The sequence below is a fragment of the Gastrolobium bilobum genome, unplaced genomic scaffold (assembly GCF_033153095.1).
Source record: "Gastrolobium bilobum isolate Gb01-03AN ecotype WA unplaced genomic scaffold, APGP_CSIRO_Gbil_v1 utg23253, whole genome shotgun sequence".
NCBI lineage: Eukaryota > Viridiplantae > Streptophyta > Magnoliopsida > Fabales > Fabaceae > Gastrolobium > Gastrolobium bilobum.
Window position 1 is genome coordinate 69,358 of NW_026896935.1, and position 16,624 is coordinate 85,981.

General features: G+C 36.2%; 3 protein-coding genes across 4 annotated transcripts; 2 read left to right on the plus strand and 1 right to left on the minus strand.

Annotated features, from left to right (window-relative positions):
- Positions 1-2,982: 2,982 nt before the first annotated feature.
- Positions 2,983-10,075, plus strand: LOC133302850 (deSI-like protein At4g17486). Its single transcript, XM_061502670.1, has 4 exons — positions 2,983-3,424; positions 8,463-8,724; positions 9,375-9,442; positions 9,627-10,075. The coding sequence occupies exons 1-4, from the start codon at positions 3,290-3,292 to the stop codon at positions 9,903-9,905; spliced, it is 744 nt and encodes a 247-aa protein (XP_061358654.1). The 5' UTR covers positions 2,983-3,289; the 3' UTR covers positions 9,906-10,075.
- Positions 10,076-11,537: 1,462 nt separating this feature from the next.
- Positions 11,538-14,450, minus strand: LOC133302852 (pentatricopeptide repeat-containing protein At5g42450, mitochondrial-like). Of its 2 annotated transcripts, none has more exons than XM_061502673.1 (2): positions 13,895-14,450; positions 11,538-13,642 (listed from the first exon to the last, which is right to left on the minus strand). In XM_061502673.1, exons 1-2 carry the CDS (start codon positions 14,255-14,257, stop codon positions 12,659-12,661), a joined length of 1,347 nt encoding a protein of 448 aa, XP_061358657.1. In that variant the 5' UTR covers positions 14,258-14,450; the 3' UTR covers positions 11,538-12,658. The 2 variants fall into 2 exon arrangements, with proteins under 2 accessions (XP_061358657.1, XP_061358656.1); XM_061502672.1 differs by having other exon boundaries at positions 11,538-11,851; positions 12,354-14,450.
- A 665-nt stretch (positions 14,451-15,115) lies between these two features.
- Positions 15,116-16,370, plus strand: LOC133302849 (septum site-determining protein minD homolog, chloroplastic). Its single transcript, XM_061502669.1, has one exon. It carries the CDS (start codon positions 15,172-15,174, stop codon positions 16,171-16,173), a length of 1,002 nt encoding a protein of 333 aa, XP_061358653.1. The 5' UTR covers positions 15,116-15,171; the 3' UTR covers positions 16,174-16,370.
- The last annotated feature ends 254 nt before the right edge of the window (positions 16,371-16,624 follow it).

The window sequence follows — 16,624 nt, forward strand, 5'->3', positions numbered from 1 at the left end:
CTACAGTTGCAGGTAAATGCATACGAACCTCTTTGCGTATATCTGGCTTGAGCCCAGATTCAAAGTAGCTTTGGAGGCTGACATCATCAATTCCAATCACTTGATTCGCCAGTTGCTCAAATTGTGCTTGATACTCAGTAACTGTTGTTACTTGAGTCAGACGTCCCAGTTCTCCCCTCAGATCACGGTAGCGGGAAGGCCCAAATCGGGCTCGTAGGGCCACCAAGAATTGCTCCCAAGTTCTCAATCTACCGTTACGATCCATCAAATGGTACCATTCTTCGGCCGATCCATCCATATGGAAGGAAGTCAGGGTGAATTTCTCCGTATCAGTGAGGTTGTGAAACCCATAGAATTGCTGGGTTTTATGGATCCAAGGCTCCGGGTTTCCACCAGAAAATCTCACAGATTTAAATGCGTTCGTTCCAAATAAATCTCCCAACCCTCCATGTGAAGTTCCTTCTGTCTTATTTTTTCTCTTCTGGTCCTGGTCCAATTTACCTTCCATCACAGCTAACTTCAAGTTCATCTCCCTCAACAGGTTACCGATGGAATTAAACTGTTCATCATGATGAGCCAGTCGGTTCAGACATTCGTCAAGTGCTCCTTACTTAACAATGCTGCGAGTTCCCTCTGCCATAGCTGGATCAGAAGTTTCCTCTCAACGAAAGCACCAAAATGATAGCCTCAAGCTATGGATTCACACACAAACAAGAGAAACAAAGAAATGCAACGTCAACTATATTTCAGCAATTCGAGTTTGCTGATTACTCCAGAAATAGAGATGAAGAAGAAGACAAAGTTTGTTACAGATTTTCGCTAAATCCCTAACAGTACCCTTCTCATATATTATACTCAACAGAAATAACGAAGTGGGCTAGTAATTACAAAGGCCCAAATACATTCTCTGAATTAATGAACTACACTCAGCCCAAGTCATATATGCTAAGCGGTTCCTTCCTCCTGGTCTTGACACCTGTTAGCCACGTGTGTCCATCATATAGTCTTTGGTCCACCTTGCCTGAATCTTGGTTTTGTCACCTCTCCTCAGCTGAACCACATCTCTCTTCTCTGGTTCATCTACTTCCGTTGTTGTTCCCTGGCTGCCTTGTGCGTTCGCCTCTTCTCCTCCGGTTCGAGGGTCCCTATCATTATCATTACCACCATTTCAATCGACCACCTTTACCTCCTGCCACCCTGTGCAGTAACCACAATCATAAAACCATTAACAATTAATTTAAAAAAATCATGATATTTAATTTTTTTATTTAAAAAAATTTGTAATAAAACACAAGGTGTGATATAAACTTATGAGTAAACACCCTTTTTGGTCCCTGGCAATATCTACGAAATCCTTTTTAGTCCCTGGCAATAAAAAAGGACCAAATTGGTCCCTAACATTATGTAAAAAGGGCCACGCTAGTGATGGAGGAGTTGACATAAGGACTAACGTGACCTTTTTTTCATAATTTTAGGGACCAATTTGGTCCTTTTTTATTGTCAGGGGCTAAAAAAGATTTTGTAAATATTGCCAGAGACCAAAAAGGGTGTTTACTCTAAACTTATATTGCTCGTGTCTTTTTCTTCTTTAATTCAACCCTCTTATGCTAACCATTGCTATAGTATCTTATTCGCCAAATAAATAAGGATTTGAGAAAATCCCGTACGTATATGTATATAAACTGAAATTGGATCCTTTCATATATAAAGATAATCATGTTATTTGATTATAATTATTCATTAATAATAAAATAAAAGAGAAAAAATATAATTTTTAAATAATTAATTATAATCTAATAATATGATCACTTTTTGATAAGTGTAACCAAACCCTCTTTTTAAAACAAGTGTAGGCGAGTTAAACGTCATTACCAGTATAACACATCTTTTTAGAAAGGCAACGACAAAGCGCAGCCCAGCAAGCCACGCAATAATTTGATGCACAGATATCACATTCCTTAACGCCATCATAATTAGTTATAATAAGGATCTATTAATTTAATATTATTGCATCATGTGTCACCAGCCACACCATCTGTTTCCCCTCAATTGACGGAACTATCCATCATTTAACCAACAACCTCTTTTGTTACAAAACACTCAAAAATTCAAAAAGGAAGGGTAATTGCGTCATTTCAAAGCGCATCTAGCCGCCTGTTTGTGTGACCGTTAATAATGCGTGCATGACCACGTGGAACCCACATTTTCCCAATTCCCACTAATCATTAGCCAAACACATCCCAAAGTGGTAGCCAGCTGTAAAGCAAATGGCACTTCCCATAATTTCACCTTCATAACAGGGGCAAGATTGTCCTTTCATTCTTCCTTTATTATTATTTTTATGGAAAAATTATTTGTTATTTTAAATAACATAACACTCGGTTTGAAGAGCTAAAAAACACAATTTTTTTTTTATTTAAATTTTAAATTAAAAAACCACCATTTTCTCTCTTTCATGATTTTCATTTTTTTGTGTCTATCTCTCTTCTAAAATAACATAACTTATACCATTTAAAATGACAAACACCAAATCCTATTTTTATTTTGGGATAGGATATTGTGACACCCAAGTTATGTTACATCCATGTGACACTCAGTCAATCTCACCGTTAGATCGCTTATGTTGATCCAACGGTTATATTTATTTCCATCTTTGTATGGTTATGATTTCCCAAATTTAATATTTTATATTTATTTCTACCTTTGTATGGTTATGATTTTCCATATTTAATGTTTTCACTTTAAATTTGGGAAATCATGACCATACAAAGATGGAAATAAATATAACCGTTGGATCAACATAAGCGATCTAACGGTGAGATTGACTGGGTGTCACATAGGGTGTAACATAACTTGGGTGTCAGAATATCCTATCCCTTTTATTTTTTGAAAATCTTTTCTTTTCTGAACTTCACATTTTTTTTTTTCAATTTTCATATCTCAGTTTTGCTCTACCACTCTCTCTCTCTTGTTCCCTCCCTTCAGAATATAAATTCACAAGAGATAAGGTAAAAAATCTTCGATTCAAAAGTGAAAAACTTTTGGATGAGAAAATTGATGGTTTTTTCCAGAATCCCGAGGCCAAATCTCGCATCAATTCTCCAAATCTCAGAGAAAGAGAACAACTGTTGTTGATTCTTAAATCGAATTACTTAGAAGGAGAGCGAGAGAAAGACCCGGATAGCTATATAGGGTTTAGAGAGAGAAAGGTGAAGTGGGGTTGCGTCAAGTTGGGGTTTTTGTTCCTCTTTGTTGTTGTTATTGGTGGGTGAGAGAGAGAGAGAGAAAGATGACGGATGTGATATTGCATATATACGATGTGACGAATAGTGGATCCGATAGGACCAACAGCACCATTGTTCAGATCAACAAGATCTTCAAGGATGGGATTGGTCTCGGTGGTATCTTCCATAGCGCCGTTCAGGTTTCTCTCTCTCCATATATAGAAATTAATGATTCTGTTGTTGTTTGAGCATTGAGACTGTTGATTGGATCTAGGGTTTCGTTTTTTATGTTTTTGGTTTTGTTTTGTGTGGCTCTTGATTAATGTTTGCTAATGTTGATTTGGGGAGTGTAATTGTTCAATGTGTGACTTCACTGCTATTTTGGAGTTTGTAATTCTCTTTTTTGCCTTTTACTTTGATTGGGTGTTGTTCACATTAAGCAGTGTAATTGAGAAACCGCAATACACTTCACATGCAAGTTAATCTTATGTAAGTTATGATGTGTGTGTCTATTTTGCATGTATCCATCCATGGTATAACAATGCATAGTAATTCATTCTCCTGCGCATAGGAATTGCGTGCATACTTTCAATCAATGAGAAGCTGATAATTTATTTTTCAGAGAATTCAAGAGGTTTCTACCTTTGTTGTATAAAGTGGGGCGGCATTAGATAAGGATGGGACTATGAGAGAGAAGTGTTTAAGGAGGTTTTTAGCGCTGTGTAGAGCATGGTTGTAGCTGGCTAACTGCTATGGTGTGAAAGGAGAGATCATATTGAAAGTGAAGAGAGTAAATTGAGACCTGGACACTAGTAGAGGTGTTGTATGATATGGATGCTGTAGATGTAATTGGGGGATATATATCTTTCTAGGAAAAATTAGAATGGGAATCTACATTATTTGTTGACACTGGATTCACAGGCCTACATCCAGATAATTTAGGATTTGTTGCAGCTAAGTTGTGTTGTGAAATCCTTCTCTGACTAGTTATGGACTGGTCATTTGGTTAGCAGGCCAACCATCTTCAGATTGTTCTGTTTCGAGGAATTTGTTGTTAGTAAATTTTGGGCTTCCACTGAATTAACTCCTGAATAAAGTAGGCAAAGATTAATATATTGAGATTTTGATCCAGACATGAAATTTTGTAAACAGGTATTGTGTGGTGTTAACAGAGGATGGAAGTGCAATTGTGTTATGTTCCGTCTTGCTTGCAAAGATGAATTGATGAATTGCATAACTTAGAATACTGTAGAAGAAATTAGGAGGAAATGTCAACAAGTTTATTAGCCATGATTAATGCTTAAAGCAAGGGACGAATGACAAGAGCGGTTACAACACATGTTAATATACCTTGGGGCTGATTGTTGCGCTCACGGCAAGTATATCGGTCGTACAAGTAATAAAGAAAATGAGTAGAGTATCGTTCTCACGAGGATTAGTATTTCAAGTATTAGTTCACTATTTTAACTTAAGTTGGACAAATCAAAGTTGGTTTTGTGAAGAACAATTTCTATTTAATGGAAAGCCAATTTAAAAAAATCAATTAAAAGAACAAATGCCAAACAACAATTGAATGCAAGAAAAAAAGAATTCTAACAATTAAAGATGAGTAGTAAATTAAGAGTGGAAAATGCAGTTAGGGTTTATTTCACCTCCAATCCCCCTTAAGTGATTTAACTCAATTCAATAATTTCTATTTTTATTATTCCAAACAATTCATCATATAAATGATAATTGATTAAATCCCTAATGTCTTAGTTATTTAACCCTTTAACTTAATTACAATCCTAATATCGTAGAAACCCCTTTTAGGTTAAGCCTTACGCACTATGAATTCCACAAGTTTGCAAATCCTAGAAGTTTATGTCTAGAACATGCAAGAATTAGTATTTACCCCTGTCTAGATTAAGGTCCTAATATGTCTATTAAGAACCATAATCCTCTTTATTCCTATATGGTTGGCCAAATCATACAAGAATTTGGAACAAGTAATTCAAGATAAACACATAATAATTTTAGACAGAATTTATTGAAAAGAAAATTAAACCAAATAAGGATTCACGTTGGATCCATATTCCTAACTATAAAAGAAATTAGCCCGACATATCTGGTTTAAACAAAAAAAAGAAAAGAAAAAGAACTAGATGAAATCACTGAGAGATGGATGATGGTTGATCTCCATGGTCACGTTTCGATCCTCCTTCAACCTCAGTCTGGATTTCGCAGTCTCCCTTCGAATTCTCTGGTCTTCTTGCTTTCTCCAGTAGTCGAATAATAATCATCCTTTCCGAAAGCTACCCTTTTATAGTGCAGGAAAAGCTTCCATTTAAATCTCCAATCACAATCTGATTCAAAATTCAAATAATTTCGAAATCACAATCTGATCCAATAAATCATCAAGGATGGCGCTTTTAGTGCGAGGAAAGAAAGAACTTGGCGCTACTAGCACCATGATATACTTGTTGGTGCTACAAGCACCACTTTGGAGAACACTTTGGCATTACTGGCGTGGCAATGCAAAGGACTTGGCGCTTTTGGCATCATGAAGGAAAGGTGGGCTGGAACTTCCGGTGCCATTTCACTTGATACTTTCAAGTGCTTTTCTTGCTTCTTTCAGTTGCTTTTGAGCTCTCCACTTGATCATCTTCAATAAGCCAAAATTCCTACAAAAAAAGAGAATTTTTTGTGAGAATATTACTGAGAGTAAAATAACACTTTAATTACAATTCTCATATCTTTTGATTATTATTAAATCAGTTTCATGCTTATTTTGGCTCTTAATAGATAGCAAGTCGGAAGCTCATCACTGATAAAAATTGAAGAAACAACTCTTAAGAGACAATATATTAATATGAACCAGGTACAATGTTCAGTAAGAAGATGACTATAACAGAGACAATACAACTCTATGAGCAATTACAGGAATAGTAATGGAAAGATACAATAACGCTAATGAAAAGAGAGACAATAGAGATAGGTTCTAGAGCAATTCGAGAGGCTCTAGTCTCTCCCAATTCACCCAAAAGGTGCCCAAAAGTCCCAAGTTCAAAGATCCTTCCCTCAAGCACTCATCCCCCCTCTTAAGCACTTTTCCTACAACAAACTTTCTCTCCCACGCTTGCATTCTATTGGAGGGCGTTTTGGTCAGTAACATCATTTGGGCCATTGGGCCAACTTCTGCATTTGGAGTGAGTTCGTATCAATACTCCCCCCCAAATTAAGCACCTTGTCCTCAAGGTGCAAGTGAGCCCACAAAAACCCTCCTCCTGAATCCTATTGTCTGAATTGTAGGGATCCCTATGTGCAACAAACAAGATAATTTCCGTCGGGATCCCAATTCCCAAAGCCTAGTTTGTGAGCCATGCATATCAAGAATCAGTCACAATCTTCATCGTATAATTTCCCTTTGTTTTGTCGATATTGTATCTTCAACTCACACCAAGGATTCTTGTAGCGGTCCAACTTTTTCCCAATAGTTTTCATGATCTCATCTTTCCTATCATCAAAACCATACGACTCAGCAGTGTCATCCATCTTAAATTTAATAGCATCTTCAGTAAAATTTTTTATCTTAGCATCAAGCTCAGCTATTGCTTCCTCTCCTTTAGAAATAATTTTGTCAATATCCTTGCCTGTATTTATATTTTAGCACCAAATTTTAACCATTTGAATCAACGCATCTCTACTTACAGTCTTTTGCTCAGCGAATCGCCTGAATCTTCGAATCATCAACTTCAAGTTTTTTGTAAGCCCTTTCAATGTATTTTTCCTCAATCGTATACTTGTTGCAAAATCGGAAAGCTTGAACTTCTTTCTTTTGACAAATCCTATGAGCACGATCTTGCGCTTGCAGGTCAACTTTTGGGTTCCCGCCACTATCATAAAGTATGACAACATCAACAATAGCAAGATTAATGCCAAGACCTCCAGCCCGAGTAGATAGCAAGAAGACAATAGCAAGAAGACAACCCTCCCCAGCCTATTCTCCATGCCTCAAGTGAGCACCATCCACAGAGCTCCTAGATCGGAGCTCTGATACCAATTGATAGGAGGAACCAACAGTACAATTGAAGAAACAACTATACGAGACAGTATATTAATATGAACCAGGTACAATGTTCAGTAAGAAGATGACCATAACAGATACAATACAACTCTCTGAGCAATTACAGGAATAGTAATGGAAAGATACAATAATAGTAATGAAAAGAGAGACAGTAAAGATAGGTTCTAGAGCAATTCAAGAGGCTCTAGTCTCTCTCAATTCACCTAAAAGGTGCCCAAAAGTCCCAAGTTCAAAGATCCTTCCCTCAAGCACTCATTCCCCCTCTTAAGCACTTTCCCTACAAATAACTTGCTCTCCCACACGTTTGCATTCTGTTGGAGGGCATTTTGGTCAGTAGCTTCATTTGGGCCATTGGGCCAACTTCTGCATTTGGAGTGGGTTCGTATCAGAATATTACCAAGAGTAAAATAACACTTTAATTACAATTCTCATATCTTTTAATTATTATTAGATCAGTTTCATGCTTATTTTGGCTCTTAATAGATAGCAAGTTGGAAGCTCATCACTGATAAAAACTGCCGGGCAGGTTGTGTGGGCATAATATTGTAAATCAAAGCTTTAAGTTCTTCTTAGACTTTTTGTATTCTTTTGTCTGAAAAGATTGAGAAACATAAGAAACTAAGAGTGGTGTGAACCTTTGAAATACGAAGCCTAAGCAACTATAAAAATATGAGTATTGTTGTCATAGTTGACCCAATTATATGTTTTTATGTTTATCATTGTTATTAGTTATATATGTTATTGTACATTTCCCTTTAAATTTTAAAATCATGAAGAATACATTATTTCATTTTAACATCCAGTTATTTTCTCTGACACTTTAGCAGTTTGAGAGGGAAAATTTTGTTTTTACTTTTATTTTTTAACTGATTCCTACTTGAGAAACATGTCAATGTTGTAATTTCTTTATTTCTTTATTTTCTTAAGGAAGGAAAACTGTAGTATCAGGTTTTCCAGCTTCCTTGATATTGTGATACTGCTAAAAACGAAAACTGCTGCCCTCATAATATTCCCTTTTTGTCATTTATCTGGCATATTATATGCATGTATTTTTTTGGCCCAAAATTTACTTTTCTTTTGACACACTGCAGCTCCCATGACATTATGATAGACTTATCCGCTTTGTCACAGGCTGACATATTAGGATTGTTTGTTCTACTTTACTGGCACAGGTCTATGGAGATGATGAATGGTCATTTGGATTCTGTGAGCAAGGTAGTGGAGTTTTTAGTTGCCCTTCTGGAAAGAATCCAATGTATACATATCGTGAATCCATTGTTCTTGGGAAAACAAACTTGTCCATTTTCAAGGTAAATCAAATATTAAGAGAACTCAGTAGAGAGTGGCCTGGAGATTCGTATGATCTATTGGCAAAAAATTGCAACCACTTCTGTGATGAATTCTGTGAAAGGCTTGGCGTACAAAAACTTCCAGGTGAACACAGAACTATAATGTTTCTTTTGTGATGTGCATTGTCATTTTTGTTGCTAAAGATGACCTTAGTATTATTAGTGCCACATCTTGTTAATTCTTTCGTATGCTAGGTTTTATTTACCTGTAAAGTTTTTTTGTTTGAAACATTGTTTCTCCCACATAATGACACTTAAACTCAATGCCAATTAGATAGTTATACGCTCATTATTATACTATAATCTAAGTTCCATTAATTTGTCTGTCTTACTAATTTTTTACGCGATAGAAATATGTGCTGAATTTATTCATTACTTTGGAGTAATATGCATTTTATTTTTAAAAACAGTAATGCTGTTGGTTTGAATTGAAACGGTCATTTTCTTGTAAAAATCGGGAGAGGAGTTGGAAATGATCAAGTTGAGTCTGTTAGTGCTATAGGGCGGAGTGAAAGATGGTCAGACATGAAGAGTGAACTTGGGTGGTTTCAGAAGTACTTACTCGAAGAAATTGGGAATCATTGGGTTTTAGGGTAGATGAGAAATTGTGCCTCTTCCCATTTTAAATTTATGTGCCAAGTGATGGTGGTTTTAGCACTGATCCATCCTGTGAATTATTGCTTCTGTATATTATTTTTCAGCTTCCACTGTGTATTCTTACAGCTTCTCTGACAGGTTGGGTTAATAGGTTTGCCAATGCTGGTGATACAGCAATGGAAGTGGCCGGAAATACAGCAGTACGGGTGAGAAATGAATTTCAAAATCCGCTAACATGGTGTTGTGTTAAATTATTTTCCTGGAATTGTCTCTTCACAACCTGCTCCTTGTGCTTTTTGCCTTTGAATATTATTATTAAGTAGTTATTGGTATTGCCATATTTTGAAAAAAATCTATGGTTGCACTGATAATGATACCTGGTTATTGCAGTTCCGGCAAGCAAAAACAGAGATTGTATCTGCTAGCAAAGTAGCATACCGGTTCCTCTTAGGTGTTACTAATAATGTAAAAACTGGTGTGGAGTCCCCTAACAATTCAAACAATGGAGGATCCCCTAGATTTCAAGCTGCTTGGTTGAAAAACATTATCAATGGTGCGAAACCATCTACTAGTTCTGATGCTGAGAATCAGAATGGGGTTGTACCTCAACAATCAACACGAGAAGATGACAAGGCACTGCTACAGAATTCATCTTCTTATAATAGTTGAGGGAGTCTTTGTCAAAGCATAAGTCCTGCTGTGTATTGTATTGTGTAAGTCAATATTGTTACGAAATTTTACATGCTTATTCATTTGTGTATGAAATGTAATAGTTTAATTTATTGTTCAACTCAAATTTTATTGGTGCCTAGTAAGACAATGTTCATTGAAAGGTAATTTACTGCTTTCTCTTTCCTTTCAGAATCTGACTTGATCAAACTTCTAATTCACTGAGTGATTGGAGCGTAGGTGTTACATTTAGGGGCGTTTGGTATAGAATATTTTTTTTTTTTTCTGGGAATCTTAATTATTGGGAATATGATAGGAATATTGATTTCCTGATAATTTTATGAAAAAGCTATTTGGTAGGCGAAAATTTTATTGAGAATTTTAGCCAATTTTTCTAAGTGCATGTTTGGTTGATGATAAAATATCGGATGAATTTACAAAAATAATCTCATAATTTGTAACTATTTACACACGATTACAAAGCAAATCAAAAAACACCACTGCAAACTGTTCATCTTCTTGAATATTCTCATATCGTGTTTTTTGTCTTTACCTAGTCCAGAAAACCACTTCCTTAAATTTCCAGCATTGTCAGAAACAGATTTACTAGAATAAGCCGGAAGACTAGATTTAGTTTGCAGCAGTGTTTCAAAATCAAGAGGAAGAAGACCAGACAGGGTAGTGGCATTGGCATTTTGAAGGGAATGTGCACTTACCTTGTATTTTATCCTTACCGAGAAAAAAAAAATAGTGACCTACAAAAGATAAAAAGAAAGAAAGAAATTCTTGACTTAACCATATACATTGCCTGCATAAGTGCTTTATTGTTAAATAAGTGTAAAATAAACCAAGTGTTACAATTGCTATTTCAAAGTTTATTAAAAGATTAATTATTATGTAAAAATGTCGTCATCAAATTCAACTTAAACCAATTTAAGATGAGGAGGCACTAATCCCCGTGACTTCTAACAAGATTTTAATTTCTAGACGATGTCGTAAGTAGGGGTGTAAATAGGTTAGGCCAAGCTTTGACATAAATAGTCTAGACCTATGTAAAATATTTTGGGCTTAGCTGGCCTATTAGCCTTGTATAGGCACAAATTATAAATCTGCTCTAATTTATATTTAAAAAAAAAACCTTAGCCTAAGTCTATTAGTCTATTTAAATCTATTAAACATTCAATAATTTAAAAAATAATTAAAATAAAATTATTTTATTATTTAAATTATTATAATAATAATTGTATTTATTTTATTTAAAATAAATAATATAATATTGGCTGACTTGTAAGCTTATAGGTCCGACCTATAAAAGTAAACGTATGACTTTTTTTCTAAATAGATTTTTTTTAAAGTCTAGACTGGTTTTATTTGACTATATTTAATAAGTCGAGTTTGACCTGATTTAAGCTAGGCCAGAGGCCGGCTTAGACCATTTACACTCTAGTTGTAACACAATTTATATTGAAAATAAAAACTAAGTCAATATCAATTTCAATTAAAAAATAATTAAATCTAATATAGACTATGTACTTTACCCTAAGGTCTAAATTCTACTTGAGTTTTTACACATCTCACTAGATGGCAATCTTCACATTTTCTCCCAGTTTTGACCAGCCACCTGTGATTTTTGCTTGAGTTTACTCCGTCGAACTTTGAACTTATTGCAAAGTGATTTAGAAGACTTGAACCATTTTCAATGCTTCCCTGGCCTCTTTATATGGAGCAGTGGTGGCCGATTTATCATACAAAGGAGAAAGAACATGGGTGTCTTCATGAGAAGCATAAGATGCATATGTTTCTACATCATTTTGACTTAGCTCAATTCGATTTTTGAAAGACACGTCAATTGTGGTTGGCAACGCTGCAACTCGTTTTTCGATGTATTTATTCTCCACTAACTTTGCCGCTTGATGACGGGGGACTTGGGGCATGGTTAACTAAATCTGAATCAGACAAAAATCTTCAGGGGGTTAAATTTGGTGGCTGGTGAACTAAAATTGAATCAGACAAAAATTTTAAGGATGTAAAGCGTAAATTGTCCTAAAATTAATGTGCAAACCAATATGAAAAAGTTCATTTCTTTCAAGTTGATAACATTTTATATATGTTGGAAATTAAACAAAACTTTCCATTAATTGTGCATCATTTCTAATTAAGAGTAGCCAAATTAGTGTGATTTATATTGAAAGTTTGTTTAGCTGCTTAAATAGTACAAACATACATACAAAATCTTGCCAGCTAGAAAATGATATGCACGTCTTGAGTTCAGATAGAAGAAACCGCATTAAGCATACACAATAAGAATGCTAAAAACTAATGTAGAAGGTGGTTAGATGGATGGCTGGATGCAAAATAAGAATGCAAAAAATGCAAAAGACCGTTATATCGAGCACATTCTGGCTAGACATAAAATACAAAAGGAAATTGCCAAATCTGAAATCTTACTGCAATTTTGCAGCTAAACCTTGAGGAGTTAAAGAGCCAGGGAGCAGGACCTGAAATCATGTGAGTTAGCATGAGAGGTTGAAAATTAGTTTTACGTACCAAAATTGTTGTAAAGCTTTGTCATTGCTTAGATTTGGCTGTAATTTTGTTTCTACGCTCCGAATTACCTTGCTAGATTTTCCTCTACTTCAAGCAGCAGCATGGGCACTGTCATCTTGCTCAACTAATAGAATACGGAACTCTAAAAGCAAATAATACTCAACCCTTCTTAAAATTCAAATATCAAACAGAACTATGCCCATTACTTAAACTGAACAATGCAAAAAAATGTTGAGTAAATTGGAAGCCTCATTTTCTCTTAAATGCTCGAAGAAGTATCTTAGAAGCACATAAATTTCATCATGATTCTGATCTGCTGTAAGAAAAACATGAACTTTGCCTCTGATTTCAATCCAACTGCTACCTGGAATCCTCTTCATCCCTTTTTCCTTCATCTCTGTCCTTAGTTTTGACACATCTGACCATCTACCTGCTGCAGAATGAGCATTTGACAACATCACATATGACGATACATCATCAGGATCCAAAGCCAAAATCTTTCTTGCTGCAAGCTCCCCCAACTCCTTGTTAGAGTGGATTTGGCAGCCCCCAAGTATTGCCTTCCAAAATCCAATTCCAGGGTCAAAAGGCACACTGTGAAGGAAACACTCAGCTTCTGTAAAACGTCCAGAGCGCGCAAGCAAGTCAACCATACAAGCATAATGCTCGGGTTTTAGCAAACTGGGGCTCTCAAGCCTGGCTTGATTGAAATATGAGTAGCCCTCATCAACAAGACCGGCATGATTACAAGCCCAGAGTAGCCCAAGAAGGGTAACCTCATTGGGTTTACAGCCTGTAGAACCCATTCTTTTGAAGAAGCTTATAGCTTCATTACCTCTTCCATTCTGTGCATAACCACATATCACGGCATTCCACGAAACTATGTTCCTTTTAAAAAGCTTGTCAAACATTAGGAGGCTGTCTTCCATGTTCCCACACTTTGCATAAAAGCTAATAAGTGAATTCCCAACAAACCCATCAAGCTTACCCAAAAACTTGATTGCACATGCATGGAAACTTTTTCCAATTCCAAGGGAAGCTATATTTGCAGCTGCACAAATCACACAGGGAAATGTAGATTCATTTGGTATAAATCCTTCTTTAAGCATGTCAATAAAAAAATTCACAGCTTCTTCATTATGGCCTGTTTGGCTGCAACCACCAACCATGGCATTCCACGAGACAACATTCTTCTCAGGCATCTCATGGAAAACCCGCAAAGCATCTTCAAACCTCCCTCTCTTCAAATATCCACAAATCAGGGTTGTATAAGACACCACATTGGGATGTTGGGTATCTCTGAAAGCCTTCTGGGCTTCTTCTATATTACTCAACTTGACATATAAATCAAGAAGAGCACTGCCAACAAACACATTACACCCAAGGCCAATCTTCATTGCACAAGCATGAAGCTGCCTACCAACAAGAACATTCCCAATTGCAGTTGAGGAGTGAAGCACAGTTCCAAATGTGAACTCATTGGGTCTAATTATTGAAGCAAGCATTCTTGAGAAAAGATATATAGCATCTTCATGGCAATGCCGCTTAGCGAAGCCGCCAATTATGGTCGTGGCTGATGCAACAGTTAAGTCAGACATTTCTTCGAACATGTGGCAGGCAACCTGGAAAGTGGTTGAAACAGAACCATATGAATGACTGTCTGCTTGTACAACGGTGGTTTCATGTTTCGTGGCATGGGCATGATGGGTTTCGGTCACATAGCTACAAGATACAACATGGGGTGTGATCCATGTAGATTGAGCAACAGAGAGTCTAGAAACTACGTTTTTCATGTGAGTCTTCATCAAATGTTGGACTGAAGTTTTCACATCACCGTTGTTCTGTCACAACACAATCCTCTGTAGTGGTTCCCAGGAATAATGTTGTGATTTCACTCCTCTTTTTTTTTTTTGGTGAATGATTTCACTCCTCTTTAATTAAGGATTATGATTGAAGATTTAACATTTCTCATAACTAAAATGTACTCATTTTATTTACCTATTGTGGATGGGATTTAAATTTCACTAAAAAGTATTTTTGGGCAAGAAAATCCAATGGTGCATTGTACATGTATTTTAAAGTAAAGTTTGAAAATACAGATAAAATAAAAAAAATCAAAATTATAAAATATATAAATATAATCAATTAAAATAAATTTTAAAAAAATATAGATTAAAAAAATTAAATTATAAAACTTATATGCATAATTAATTTAGAAAAAATTTAATCTAAAATATTAAAAATAGAAATTAAAAATGACTGTGATATTTTAAATTAAACTCTTGATATAATATATTCTAATTTAATATAATAACAAAGTAATTGAAATTTGAAACAAAACAAATTCAATATAAAATATGTAATTGAGATTTAAAAAATAAAAAAAATTAAGAATGATTAATTTGAGATTTAAAATGAAAAGTAAAATTATAATATTAAAAACAAAAAAATTAAATAGTTATTTGAGAACTTTTAAAAATGTAAAAAAGAAATAATAAGTAAAGATAATTTCATATATGTGAGTATAATAGAAGATTATTTTAATTTAAGAGGAAAAATGTAATTTAATTTTATAAAGAATAAATTATTTATATTATTTTGATATAAAAAGTTATTTGAAAATTAAAAAAAAAAAAATGGAGCTAAGCCTAAGCTTGAGCATTTTCACTACCATTTACGAGTTTTCTCCCTCAGCCATTCTAATCTCTATCATTTCCCAATGCTATCTCTCCACCTTCTCCCCGGCGGCGCCAATGTCAAACCACCATTTTTCCCGGCGACCCTTCTCAACACCTCAACCCCACCCACATTCTTCCCTTCCAAAACCCTAACCCTTCAAAACCCCAAACCAAAACCCTTTTCCGCAACCGCCCTCCTCCAGTGGAACCGCAAGCCCGAACTCGCCGGCGAAACCCCTCGCGTCTGCGTCGTCACCTCCGGCAAGGGCGGCGTCGGAAAAACCACCACCACCGCCAACATGGGCCTCTCCCTCGCCCGTCTCGGCTTATCCGTCGTCGCCATCGACGCCGACGTCGGCCTCCGGAACCTCGACCTCCTCCTCGGCCTCGAGAATCGCGTCAACTACACCGTCGTCGAGGTCCTCAACGGCGATTGCAGGCTCGACCAAGCCCTCGTTCGCGACAAGCGTTGGTCCAATTTCGAATTGCTCTGCATTTCAAAACCTAGATCGAAACTCCCAATAGGGTTCGGTGGAAAAGCCCTAATCTGGCTCGTCGACGCTCTGAAATCGCGGCCGGAGGGGTCGCCGGACTTCATCCTGATCGATTGCCCCGCCGGAATCGACGCCGGATTCATAACGGCGATAACTCCGGCGAACGAAGCTGTTCTAATAACAACCCCTGATATCACATCCCTTAGGGATGCTGATAGGGTTACCGGTTTGCTTGAATGTGATGGTATTAGGGATATAAAGATGATAGTGAACCGGGTTCGAACCGATATGATAAAAGGTGAAGATATGATGTCGGTTCTTGATGTGCAAGAAATGTTGGGTTTGCCTTTGCTTGGTGTGATTCCTGAGGATTGTGAAGTTATTAGGAGTACTAATAGAGGGTACCCTCTTGTTTTGAATAAGCCTCCTACGTTGGCTGGTTTGGCTTTTGAACAAGCTGCATGGAGGCTTGTGGAACAGGATAGTATGCAAGCTGTGGTTGTTGAGGAAGAGCCCAAACGTGGGTTTTTCTCCTTTTTTGGTGGCTAGGATTTGGAAATTTTGTGTGTTTTTTTTTTTGTTTGGCTTTTGTAGCAGGGTTTGTAATGGTTGTATTGAGATGCAATTTGTTTTGGGCTAGGTGGAAGCTGTGTACAGTTTGGGGTTAGTGAAGCTTGTCTTTCTTGATTTTGTTCATTCAATATCTCTTTTTTTCTATAATTGACTAGTAAATATATTCTGTTAGTGTGATGATTAGTGTGAAGAGAACTTTGGCACATGATCACAGATTTGATTCATCTAATTAGCCTTTTGCTAATGCAAGTTAAGGTTGCTTACTATAGATCATATAATAGGTTTGACACTTCCTAAACATACCGAGAGTTTTATGGTACTAAGTAGCTCTTTTTAGTGTCAGGATTAGTGTCTGTAACACTTTTTGTTATTGTTGCCATGATACCCTGCTATGTTTTTTCAATTAGTGCTGTGATGTTGATGCTCT

Excerpts from the sequence above, each read along its gene's own strand:
- LOC133302850 (XM_061502670.1), top strand. The coding sequence starts at position 3,290 with ATGACGGATGTGATATTGCATATATACGATGTGACGAATAGTGGATCC. Across the intron at positions 8,725-9,374 it reads TGGCGTACAAAAACTTCCAG|GTTGGGTTAATAGGTTTGCC; the intron begins GTGAACACAGAA and ends CTTCTCTGACAG. Across the intron at positions 9,443-9,626 it reads CCGGAAATACAGCAGTACGG|TTCCGGCAAGCAAAAACAGA; the intron begins GTGAGAAATGAA and ends TGGTTATTGCAG.
- LOC133302852 (XM_061502672.1), bottom strand. The coding sequence starts at position 14,257 with ATGAAGACTCACATGAAAAACGTAGTTTCTAGACTCTCTGTTGCTCAA.
- LOC133302849 (XM_061502669.1), top strand. The coding sequence starts at position 15,172 with ATGCTATCTCTCCACCTTCTCCCCGGCGGCGCCAATGTCAAACCACCA.